Source organism: Amblyomma mixtum, chromosome 3 (assembly GCF_055824585.1).
Source record: "Amblyomma mixtum isolate Tamu chromosome 3, ASM5582458v1, whole genome shotgun sequence".
NCBI lineage: Eukaryota > Metazoa > Arthropoda > Arachnida > Ixodida > Ixodidae > Amblyomma > Amblyomma mixtum.
The window spans coordinates 351,078,459-351,090,832 of record NC_143014.1 but is presented as its reverse complement, the minus strand read 5'-3'; the positions used below and the strand labels follow the sequence as shown (position 1 = coordinate 351,090,832).

Below are 12,374 nucleotides of genomic sequence, written 5' to 3'. Positions count from 1 at the left end.
CCCACAGTCGCGAACATTTCGCACGTGAACTAAAAAGAAATCAACACAGTACGTAAGCAAGCCGCAGCACCGTTCCTCGCACAGCTCTTTAGCGCGCACTACGACGCGCGCGGCCATGCTGGGCGAGGTTGCCAGGTTAGTACGCTGTAATTGACGTTAAACCGTCAAACTTGGTCTCGGTCGTCTGTATCATGCAGGGAACCATGAGCGAAGTAACAAGATGGCTGCCATCCACGGTTAGAAAAAAAAGGGAGAGGGTTTACATGGGAATGCTGCCGCCGCTTTCTCTCTAGAGTTGGTATATTAACTCTATGGCAGCGACGAAGTGCCAAAGGCCCTGGTTCGATTCTTAGTCTCTTCTTGCGGTTCTGTCGTGCAAAACCGCGATTCTGCGCGTCTTCTGGACCACGCGGTCTTTGTTCTTTAAAGTTTTTCGTGTTTTGTACTTTAATTTCTTTATTATTTTGTTTATTTTGATATTTGTATTTTTTTTATTTCACTCACGAAACCCGTGCGTTCACTAGATGTGCCTATATGCATAACCTGTGCGTTCTCTACATCTGCCTTTATTCATGCTCAAACCGTGTTCGTGACGGACCGGCAGCGACGAAGTGCCAAAGGCCCTGGTTCGATTCTTAGTCTCTTCTTGCGGTTCTGTCGTGCAAAACCGCGATTCTGCGCGTCTTCTGGACCACGCGGTCTTTGTTCTTTGAAGTTTTTCGTGTTTTGTACTTTAATTTCTTTATTATTTTGTTTATTTTGATATTTGTATTTTTTATTTTTTTTATTTCACTCACGAAACCCGTGCGTTCACTAGATGTGCCTATATGCGTCAGCAGCGCGAGCACAACACAGGAAGGAGAAGAAGGTAAACAGTGTCAATAAAGTTTGTTTTGTTTTTTTTTGTTCGCAGGAACTCGAACACACTTGCTAGCATTCCCTGCCCACGTCAGTATGAGGCATTAAAGGCTTTCGCCTTAATAAAGCGATTCTGCTCGTATTTTCTTTCACAGCTGTTCTGCTCCTGCCGAGCTTCTAGGGCGGCCCACTCGCGATTTTCGAGGGATTTGTGTGGCCGGCGCGTACAGAGTACAGAGGGCAAAATGCATGTCTAGAACGGCCGAAATGCGTGCTCCGGGCCGCTAGGAGCTACGTGCGCGACGTCTAGCGATATAACGCCTGGTTCGAGACGACGGAGCGTGGGCACGCGTGGCCAAACTGACAGCGCTGCCTGTCTTTTCGGGGCTCGCAGGCGGCCGCGGCTTTACTCCTGCTTGTGACGTTTAAAAGTGTCAGCTGGCGGGCTAGTTGGTCTGAATCGTTCATATTTAAATCTGCGCGAACAGAAACAAGGACCGAGCAAGAACACAGTAACACACACTGCGCTTGTGTGCGTTACTGTGTTCTTGCTCGGTCCTTGTTTCTGTTCGCGCAGTTTTAAATATGATTATGACGTTTGTAGCGCTGCTTTGCGCTACCGTCTACGAAAGGACATACGCGGCAGAGCGCACACCACTGGATTCTTTTTTTTTACTTTCTTTTTGTGCACTTGCAAAGCTCGGGCCAGGAGCAGTTCACTGCATCACATACGCGCCGGTGTACTGCATCGTCATCGCGGCTGCGAGCCTTAGATAAGGGAGAGGGGGTTGGCATTTTGGCGTTCTTCGGCAAATGCCAAAATAGGCATGTGATTATTGAAAGCATTCTGGGGCCATAAGCGCACAAACAAAGTAAAAAAAAAGAATCCAGTGGTGTGCGCTCTGCCGCGTATGTCCTTTCGCAGATGGTACCGCAAATCACGGCTTTAAACGTCATAGGAGGTAAAGCCGCGGTCGCCTGCGAGCGGTGGCCGCCTCGCGACGCGGTGGTGACGCAGATTTCCCGCCTTTTTTCTTCGCGCGCGCGGGAGATTTCCCGCCTTTAATCTTCGCGCGCGCGGGAGATATCCCGCCTTTTCGCGCGCTCGCGCGGGATTCCTCCACGCGGCGTCACGTGACCAGCATGGAGGAGAGAAGCCCCTCTCTCCGAGGCCCACTACACAAGTGTGCGTGAGGAAAGTCACGTGGCTTCGCAAAAGCGCCACCGCGGACCACTCTCTCCCTCCTCTAGGGCCTAACCCTATATATAGCGGTGCAGTCAAAACGCTGAATTTGCACATCAGACTTGACCTCTTTGCAGCAGTTGCGTCTGACTGTGTTGTAAGCTTGCGTGCTCGCATTTTCGAGGATGTCGTCTGTCCGTTGGGATCCGAAATTCACTGAGATGGGCCGCATCATGGACAACGAAACGGTGCAAGAAGATTTCGTACGGAGCCTGCGCCTCGCATCTCAGTCGTCCGCAGTGCGACCCCAACCGTCGGCAAGTTCGGGAGGCCGTCCGGCGACGTCCGAGTACTGGGGCGTATGCAAAGACCTGGGGTTCAACGAAGCCAAACCGGATTGCGAAGGGGAAGTCGTAACCAAGTACCGCCGTTTTGCGAGGAGTACGCGGGCGCAGTTCCGGTGCAACAGGTGTGGAAAACAACTGTCCCAATTGCACGGCACCGCTGCGTTTCGAGGGAGTGCTGCTCCAGCCGGTAACGGAAGCAGTTCGATGAGCTTCTTCGCCCATAAAGACTGCCTAGGCCGCCCTAACGTGAAGCTGCCACCGTCAGCTGTGCTCTACCTGACCTGCATGGCAAAGGAGATCCCCATGTGCCTCGCCAGAGAGATGCTCAGCAATGGAATTTCCAAGCAGACCTGCACCGACTGGACGAACTACGTCCGCGAGGTCTGCTGCGCCGAAATGTCCGAGCAGCCTCCGATGGGTGGACCTGGCGAAAAGGTGCAAGTCGATGAGTGCCTCATGAGGGGCAAGCGGAAAGCCAACCGCGGCCGGCTTTTGGCAGGTGACAACGTGCCACCGCACCGCCAAAATAACTACGGCGGCGTGGTCGACCGTGGCCCCTGGATTTTTGGAATGGTTTGGGAGGCCACCAAGGAGTTGCGACTTTTTAAAGTCGACCGGAGAGACGCTGCGACTCTCGGAGCCATCATCGCCGCCAACGTTCGGCCGGGGACCACGATCGTCAGCGACGAGTGGGCGGCGTATCAGTGTGTGCCGGGGCTGCTCGACAGCAACGGAGTCAACTTGAACCTGACTCACAGCACTGTCAACCACTCCGTCTTTTTCGTAGACCCTCTGACCGGCACACACACCCAAAAAAACATTGAGAGTTCCTGGCTGAAGGCCAAGGCCCGCCTTATCAGGACCGGACGGAAGTTTGCACCGGAGGTCGCGGAGTCCTACCTTGGGTGGCTTTGGTGGGTGTCCATCAACGGGAGGCACCGCTGCCATGACCCCTTCCTTCGACTCATGGAACTCATCTCGAAGCATTACGCCATGTAAATGGAGCCCGACATCTCCGCCAGTACACGAGGCCCTCCGGGTCCGGAAGCTGCTTTGCCAGCTTTTTTTCTTTTCACGGCCCCTCTGGGGGCCACCAAACGGTGCCTTGGCAGAGCTGGCACAATGCGTACCACTGTCTCGAACCCGAGTTCCCCTCTCTAAACCGAGTCTGCTATGTGCAGCAACTGGTACTTGGACTGCTCCTTTTTTAAAGAGCTCACCATCGCCTGAAGGAAGCTTGTGGGGCATGACACGCGCCCGATTGAGACTTACGCGTGTTATTACGCGACAGAAAGTAGCGAAAGCGCGCCGTGGTAGATAAACGTGGACTCGATGACCAGAAATGAGTCGACGGAGCACGATTAGTTCGTGTTTTTGACGGCTGAATATGGTGGTTTCACAAATTAAATATTTGCAGTCAAATATCGGGAACCTGAAAGACGTCGTGACTCTATATACTGCAGTCGCTTTGTTTGCACGAAACTACTGTAAGGTCGCGTGTAGAGGGCAAGACAGGAGACTGAGTTAAAACTTACTTTTGGTATTGTGCGATAAAGCTGCCAAAAGAGGAATAATTCGCGAAAACTGACCCGCCTCGCTGCCCCGGTCACGCCGCCGAAATCGCGGGGAAAAAAATGGTTTTAATTCGTTAAACCCGGAGTGACACGAGAGGTGTACATCTGGCCGAGTTGAACTCGCTCAGTCGAATTGCAAAGTCAGTTTTCGCCGCTCCTTTCGTGGTTTCCTCCCTCACACGAAACTGAAATTAATGCCTACCTTCGAACGAAACTGCGGCACGAATGCGTATCGCGGTTTTTCTTCGTGTCTTCAAATTGTTCTAGCTCAGCTCGATCTGATTGCTTCAGCCATGCGTGCTGGTGGTGACATGTTTCTGCTACCTTCTTTTCCCTTTCCGCGCTGTTTCAATGGCTTTGGCGCTAGGCTGCTCACCCCAGCGTCACAGGTCGAATCGCACCGAGTTTGTATTTGTGCGAAAAACGAAAGCACATTTCGTGATGTCGGTGCGCATTAATCAATTAATTGTTGAGGTTTCAGTTTTAGCATGGGCGTGCGCCTGATACGACCAACGGCTGCCAGCAACTGCAGTACCGTCAAAACCACGAACTAACCGTCGAGTCATCTGTGGTCATCCACATAATTCTACCACGGTGCGCCTTCTATCGCGCTTAATCGGAAGTTCCCTAATATACACCGCCTTGAGTGTGGCGGTGTAAAGAAATTAGTACACACAGACAGTGATACTGGTGAACTGTTTATTAGAAAACAAAAGTAACTGGCAAAGGCGAGTTCAAGAGACTAGGAGGGCCTCGAGCAGGCGGAGCGATGTCCAGAGGGCCACTTCACACGGCCTAAATCAGTCGGAGTTAGCCACCATGACAGCAGCATCAGGCGGACCTTGACCTGCCGGGGAACTCTGGGTGTGGGCGCCGGTCACAGGGTCCGAAGTATTTCTGAGTGGTTTACAAGTGTTGCGAGCCAGGTTCAAGTTGACTCCGTTGCTGTCGAGCAGCCCCGGCACACACTGATCGTGGTCCCCGGCCGAACGTTGGCGGCGATGATGGCTCCGAGAGTCGCAGCGTTTCTCCGGTGGACTGCATAAATGCGCATCTCCCAAATCATCCCAAAAATCCACGGTCCACTACGGCGCCGTAGCAGGTCCAAAACGGCGGTACTTGGTTACGACTTCCCCTTCGCAATCCGGTTTGGCTTCGTTGAACCCCAGGTCTTTGCATACGCCCCAGTACTCGGACGTCGCCGGACGGCCTCCCGAACTTGTCGACGGTTGGGGTCGCACTGCGGACGGCTGAGGTGCGAGGCGCAGGATCCGTACGAAATCTTGCACCGTTTCGTTGTCCAACGGACAGACTACTTTAAAAAGTCGGAACTCCTTGGTGGCCTCCCAAATCATCCCAAAAATACACGGTCCACTACGCCGCCGTAGTTGTTCTGGCGGTGCGGTGGCACGTTGTCACCTGCCAAAAGCCGGCCGCGGTTGGCTTTCTGCTTGCTCCTCATGAGGCACTCATCGACTTGCACCTTTTCGCCAGGTCCACCCATCGGAGGCTGCTCGGACATTTCGGCGCAGCAGACCTCGCGGACGTAGTTCGTCCAGTCGGTGCAGGTCTGCTTGGAGATTTCATTGAGAGCATCTCTCTGGCGAGCCTCCTTTGCCACGCAGAAGGTCAGGTAGAGCACAGCTGACGGCGGCAGCTTCACGTCACGTTAGGGCGGCCTAGGCAGTCTTTACGGGCAAACAAATAAACTCCACGAACCTCTTCAGTTTCCGGCTAGTGCAGCACTCCCTCGAAACGCAGCGGTTGCACCGGAACTGCGCCCGCCCCGAGCTGGCCACAAACGCCCCAGCACTCGGACGTCGCCGGGCATCCTCCCGAGCTTGTGAAGGGACGGGGTCCTGCTGCTTCTTACACAATGTCGTCGTCCATGATGCGGCCCATCTCAGTGAATTTCGGATCCCAACGGACGGACGACGTCCTCGAAAATGCAAGCACGCAAGCTAACGCAACAGTCACACAGAAATGACACGAAGACCTCACATGACCGACACCCACACCCAGAGTGAGGAGCGCACATTTGCGCCGCTATATATAGGGTTAGGCCCTAGAAGAGGGAGAGAGTGGTCCGCGGTGGCGCTTTTGCGAAGCCACGTGACTTTCCTCACGCACATTTGTGTAGTGGGCCTCGGAGAGAGGGGCTTCTCTCCTCCATGCTCGTCACGTGACGCCGCGTGGAGGGAGCCCGCGCGCGCGCGCGCGAAGAAAAAAGGCGGGAAATCTGCGTCGCCACACAAAATGGCGCCGAAGGCGAGGCGGCCAGTGCCGAAATGGCGAGCCGGCCTCCCCAGCAACTAAGGAGCGAACAGCAGAACAGCTGCGAAAGAAAATACGAGCAGAATCGCTTTATTGCGTGCCAGAGACGTCCGAACCGAGCAGGTGGTGCACAAATACGCGCAGAATCGCGTTTTTGCTTGAAACAACCGCAATTCCCGTGAATGATAGAGCACGCGCCACTAGGGGACACGAATGGTTCCGTGTTCCGCGCGCTTAAGGCCGATTCACACGACCGCGGCCCGCGCACTACGTGTTCATGCGTCAGCACATTGAGAGGCGCGCTGACCAGTGTGACGACCCCACATAATGCGCAGGTCCACACGGGACGGAGAGGCAAGACACCGTATGGCTCAGTTTAAACAAAATGATGTAATCAATAATTATACATGGTACATCAGAGGCTGGGGTGTCCGAGCTTACGTGGCGACGCCGTCATGGGGGCGATGGATGGTCTCCGGAGTTGCGATCCGTCGGTGGCTGGCAGAAGCTGCGCGCCGTCCGGCTTCGGCGCTGAAGGACCCTCTTCCGTGAACGATCTCGTCCTCTGCGTGCCTTTCGTCCGCACTCGCCAGCTATATCTGCTCCCCCGGCCACGGCCGATCTCCTGTCTTCCCGAGTGGAATGTTTTTTTTTTCTTCCTCCTTTCCACGGCGGCGCCCTGCGGCATCCCCGACATCCGTCGTTGGAATGTCGTTTGTCTCCCGCCGGCAGCTTTCTTCTCTTGTCCTTGTACGGCCAGGCATGCCTAATTGGGCTGGCTTTCCCTCCGGCCGGCGCCTTTGTACCATTGTACCCCTTCAGTGGCTTGCCGCCACTGGGGGCTCCGTCTAGGCGGCGCCGCCGAACGCGGACCGTTTAAGGGGAGACAAGGGAGTAGGACGGTTGAGCACAAAGAAAATTCCGCCGAAGGTATATGGGCCCTGGTATTTCACGCACGGAACGTCACACTCGCTCACCCTCCAGAAGAATGTTCTCAGGTATGGGCCCTGGTATTTCACGCACGGAACGTCACACCAGGCCGCGGGCCGACAGCGCGCCTCTCAATGTGTTGACGCATGAACACGTAGTGCGCGGGCCGCGGGCGAACGGACCGTCGTGGGAATCGCCCTTTAACACCATTTTGAGTACAGAGGGCAAAATGCATGTCTAGAACGGCCGAACTGCGTGCTCCGGGCCGCTCGGAGCTGCGTGCGCGACGTTTACATGTACAGCCGGCCAAATGCTTAGCTGGCGTGCGTGACGACCGCGTTTTTCGTGCTCCTGTAGCTTATGACGGAGCAAACTTGCTAAGATATCAAATTTAAGCACAGGCTCACTAAGCCCGTGCTGAATATTGAGCTTTCCGCAAGTTTGCTTCGTCATAAAGCGCAGGAGCGCAGAAAAAGCGGTCGTCACGCACGCCAGATAAATATTTGGCCGGCTGTACAGGTGCGGCCGGAATAATACGGAGCACAGGAAGGGTCGCGGAGCAGCGGAAACGTGCTTATGCGCGCTGCCTAGCAGTGGCGACAGGAAATACCTTAATTTGGAGGCGGCGAGACGGTGCCGATAGAACCGACCCACTTTTTGCGCAGGCCCATCCACATCACAGCATATAGCAAGCAATTCCTTGCTCTATGATCGACCGATACTCTGCTGACAGCGCCATGCGCTTCGTTGCCCCGTTTCTCGCACCGTGGAGCGGCGCGCGCTGTAAACGGGCGCAAGACGGCCGTTTTGGCATTACGTCTTATCTCGGCGGTGTTGCCCGAACCAGCTCAGCATCTTTCGAACAGTGATAACGGCAGGGTTGCAGCGAAGAGGGGTGCTCGGCGGCAGGCACTCTCGCTGCGCGCGGATAGTCAGGGTCTTTGTTGTGCAGGTGGCGCTTAGGTGCAGTTTCTGCTAGCTTGGCCGCCTTTCGCGTGCTCCGTATTATTCTGGCCGCACCTGTACAGGAAAGTGTCCGCACTGTGCGGAAAAGTCTTCGGACATCTTCCACATGGTATGGGCATGTCAGTCAACCCCGAACCTCGCCCCAAAACCCAACCCCACCCGGGAGGACTGGGAAGCAGCCCTGCTCGGCTGCTCCGACCTGGTGAGCCTGAAGGCCCTGGTCGAGCGCGCCCGAGCCGCAGTGGTCGCCAATGGGCTCCTGTACTGAGGAGCGCACCTAGTGCTTGTGAGAGGTGGCCCTTTCCTTGATACCTCAAACTCCCTCCCTATTATGTACCGATAATAAAGTCAGTCGCCTTTGCGCGAGGAACGCGCCGGCCACACAAATGGCTCGAAGGGCAACGCGAAAATCGCGAGTCGGCCGCCCTAGAAGCTCGGCAGGAGCAGAACAGCTGTGAAAGAAAATACGAGCAGAATCGCTTTATTAAGGCGAAAGCCTTTAATGCCTCATACTGTCGTGGGCAGGGAATGCTAGCAAGTGTGTTCGAGTTCCTGCGAACAAAAAAACAAAACAAACTTTATTGACACTGTTTACCTTCTTCTCCTTCCTGTGTTGTGCTCGCGCTGCTGATGCATATAGGCACATCTAGTGAACGCACGGGTTTCGTGAGTGAAATAAAAAAAATAAAAAATACAAATATCAAAATAAACAAAATAATAAAGAAATTAAAGTACAAAACACGAAAAACTTCAAAGAACAAAGACCGCGTGGTCCAGAAGACGCGCAGAATCGCGGTTTTGCACGACAGAACCGCAAGAAGAGACTTAAGAATCGAACCAGGGCCTTTGGCACTTCGTCGCTGCCGGTCCGTCACGAACACGGTTTGAGCATGAATAAAGGCAGATGTAGAGAACGCACAGGTTATGCATATAGGCACATCTAGTGAACGCACGGGTTTCGTGAGTGAAATAAAAAAATACAAATATCAAAATAAACAAAATAATAAAGAAATTAAAGTACAAAACACGAAAAACTTTAAAGAACAAAGACCGCGTGGTCCAGAAGACGCGCAGAATCGCGGTTTTGCACGACAGAACCGCAAGAAGAGACTAAGAATCGAACCAGGGCCTTTGGCACTTCGTCGCCGCCGGTCCGTCACGAACACGGTTTGAGCATGAATAAAGGGAGATGTAGAGAACGCACAGGTTTCGTGAGTCAAATAAAACAAACAAAAAATTGCGAGTATGAAAAAAACTATAAAGAAATTAGATCGTAAAACACGAAAAATATTAGAGAAAAGGCACATCTAACACCATCTGCCGGGCTAGCTCGTTGCGATCCATATGTATCAGCAGCACGAACACAAGACATGAAGAAGAAGCGCTTTTTACCTTCTCCTTCTTCCTGTGTTGTGTTCGCGCTGCTGATACATATAGGCACATCTATTGAACGCACGGGTTTCGTGAGTGAAATAAAAGAAAAAAAATACAAATATTAAAATAAACAAAATAATACAGAAATTAGAGTACAAAACACGAAAAACAATAAAGAACACAGACCGCGTGGTCCAGAAGACGCGCAAAATCGCGGTTTTGCACGGCAGAACCGCAAGAAAACGCGCCGGCGGGGCGCGGAGCCAAGCCACGTGCGACGAAGGGCGCACAAAATGGCGCCCAGTGCGGCGCGCTTGCGTCAAAATGGCCAGCCGGCCTTCCCCGGCCGCTCGCACGAGGAATACACCGAAGAGGGGAACAGCCGTGAAAGAAAAAAAGTGGAGAAGAGAGAAAAGGGTGAGAGACACTCGCCGGAGGAATAGAGCGCAGAGCGCAGCGACGGCGAAAGAAAGAAAGAGGAGAAGGGAGAAAAGAGCGGAGGAGGGGAGGCGGCGCTGCTAGGAGGGTTCTGGGACGCCCGTGAGGAAATTGCCCGTTTATTTTCCGGCCTCGTTACATGAAAGCGCTGCTTGAAACTGCGTTTGCACGGAGGGCGCAGAAAAAGTGGCCTTTCGTTGATTTCTGACGACACTGTCCCGCTCCGAGCGGCTGTAGAGGAATGGGCCCGGGCTCACCGCACAACGACTTTTAGATGAGCCTGGTCTTTTCCCGAACCCACTGGCTGCTCTTGGGAGCCGGACAGTGTTCGACGCGCTCAGTTTTGCGCCTCGGGGCTCGAAGGCCAGCTCAGCTTACGCATGTGCTCGTGTGGTGCGAATCCGCTTCTATCGACAACAGTCGGCCATCCCTGCCCCCCCCCTCCCCCCTTTTTTTTTTTTTTCATCCGCGCGTGTTTGGACTGCTGTAAGGTCGTCGTGCGCACCCGCTTGTACGCGTTTCTTTTGCTTGTGTTTTTTATACATTTGCAGCCCGAGCCGCTTCACCGGGCGTCCCGGGCGGGGGACTTTTGTTTGTCTTTTGTATGCTATTTGCAGTTGTGTTTCGTACAGCGGCACCCCCGAGCCGCGCGCCTTCGGGGGCGGAATTTTTAAGACGCTTTTGCGATGCAGCACTTTAGAGTGCCAAAGTGGCCTCTGAATTTTTGTTTGTCTTTTGTTTGTCGTCAGGAGCGGGGCTCAGACTCTAGGCGAGACGGTCCGCGCGTTCATCACCCGCATTTTGATGTGTTTGTTTCCGCCCGTGAACTCGCACTTCGCGTGGAGTGAGCATGAGTGTACTACTACTTTTGTGGGGCCTTGTTCTCGCATTGACATGTGAAGTGCCGTGTGTCTCGGTAGACGGCGCCGCTTCGCGCATCACTTAGCGTACGGGGCTCCGGACGCCTTCGACAAACTACACCCCGCGCATCTGTTTGGTGCCTGGGTTTGCGTCGCTTTTCTTTACCGGACCTCGGAGCCACTTGTCGTAAATATGCGCTTCTCCGCGGGAATTTGTTTCCTAACATTGCGGACGGGGGCCCAGACGCGCCGGCGTCCCAGCCCCGTCTACTGTACATGCATTCCCCGAAACCGGGGGAAAGTGTCCTTGAAAACATGGGAGCACTGAACAAATAATTGTTTCTGCGGAAGAAACCCAGCGACGGCTGCGAGCTCTCAGCGGGCGGCAGTTCTGGTCGGAGCTGTGTAGGAGACGGACTTCCTCCCATATGCTCGCTTAGGACGAGGGATTGCTTTAAGTCCAGGGGCGGCCCAGCTCAGTTGTTCTGTTCTATGCTGCAGTTATCATTATAAGTACTGTACCTTTTTCTTGTAATCAAGTGTTAATTAAATGAGTGTTCTCATTTAATCCGGCCAATTCGAGAGGTTCATTGGGCGAAGCAGGGAAACGGGACCTACTAAGAAGAAACAACTAGCAACAACGAGTGAAGAAGAGAGAAGGAAAGAACGAAGAACAACAGAGTAACATAAATTTGTACACTATAGCCAAACGGGCGAGTTGATGGTACATAATGAAGGCAAACAGCGCAACGACGCAGAAAAAAATAAGGTTATGCGTCAGTAAGCCATCTATTTCAGTATATGACAGTGAGGTTGCATACCTCGATGCCACGTAGAAACAGGGGTTTTGTCTGAGTACTAGCTGATAAGTTGGCCAATTTTCTATAAAATGTACTGCTTTGCTTGAATAAATTTCAGTTGTGAGTCAGCGCTTGTCCTGTGTTTTCTTCCACTCTGTCTGCGTCGTTGTGCTGTTTGGCCTCAATAAAATTTTACTACTGCGTTCTGTCTTTGTGTCAGTTTTTTTCTCGTTGCCTCGTCCTCGTGGCTGGTGGTGTCCGGCGATGGATCCGTGCTGGCCGTGGTTCCTACGGGCAAGTTCTTGATCCTGTGCGCGGGCAGCATGTATTCGTGGAATCGCGCGAATCCGTGGTCCTCGGGGAAGGCTGGCACTGTGTGTCTGGTTGGGAAGCTTTTGCGCGGTGGTCTTTGGGCTTTCGTATGCTTCGCGTAACTGGCGTAGCTAACTTTGCAGCCGGCTTCCCCTCTAGCGACACCATGTCGCCTGCTGATGACTTGACGCTGTTGTTCGTGGTTTGTTGAAGCTTTCGTGTTTTTTTTTTTAGTGCGCCGCCGATTGCCTTCGGTCATTTTTTGTTTGGTCTAGGTGCAGCTCGGAGGGTGTGATGCGCGCGAATATTGTAGCCTGTGCCGGGAACACTGATTTCTCCGTCGCAGATTTCGTGGGTGTAAGAACGGTGCATATTTCATGCTTCGCTTTGTCGTACCGTTATGCGCTGCCTTCCCTTGTCGACGTAATGCTTTAATATTCGCTCCGTCCAGGCTAGCG

General features: G+C 53.4%; 1 protein-coding gene across 1 annotated transcript; it reads left to right on the top strand.

Annotated features, from left to right (window-relative positions):
* The first annotated feature begins 2,198 nt into the window (after positions 1–2,198).
* Positions 2,199–4,318, top strand: LOC149356354 (uncharacterized). Its single transcript, XM_089577767.1, has one exon. It carries the CDS (start codon positions 2,227–2,229, stop codon positions 3,385–3,387), a length of 1,161 nt encoding a protein of 386 aa, XP_089433893.1. The 5' UTR covers positions 2,199–2,226; the 3' UTR covers positions 3,388–4,318.
* Positions 4,319–12,374: the final 8,056 nt, after the last annotated feature.

What these genes read in the sequence shown, in the direction of transcription:
- LOC149356354 (XM_089577767.1), top strand. Translation starts at nt 2,227, where the DNA reads ATGTCGTCTGTCCGTTGGGATCCGAAATTCACTGAGATGGGCCGCATC.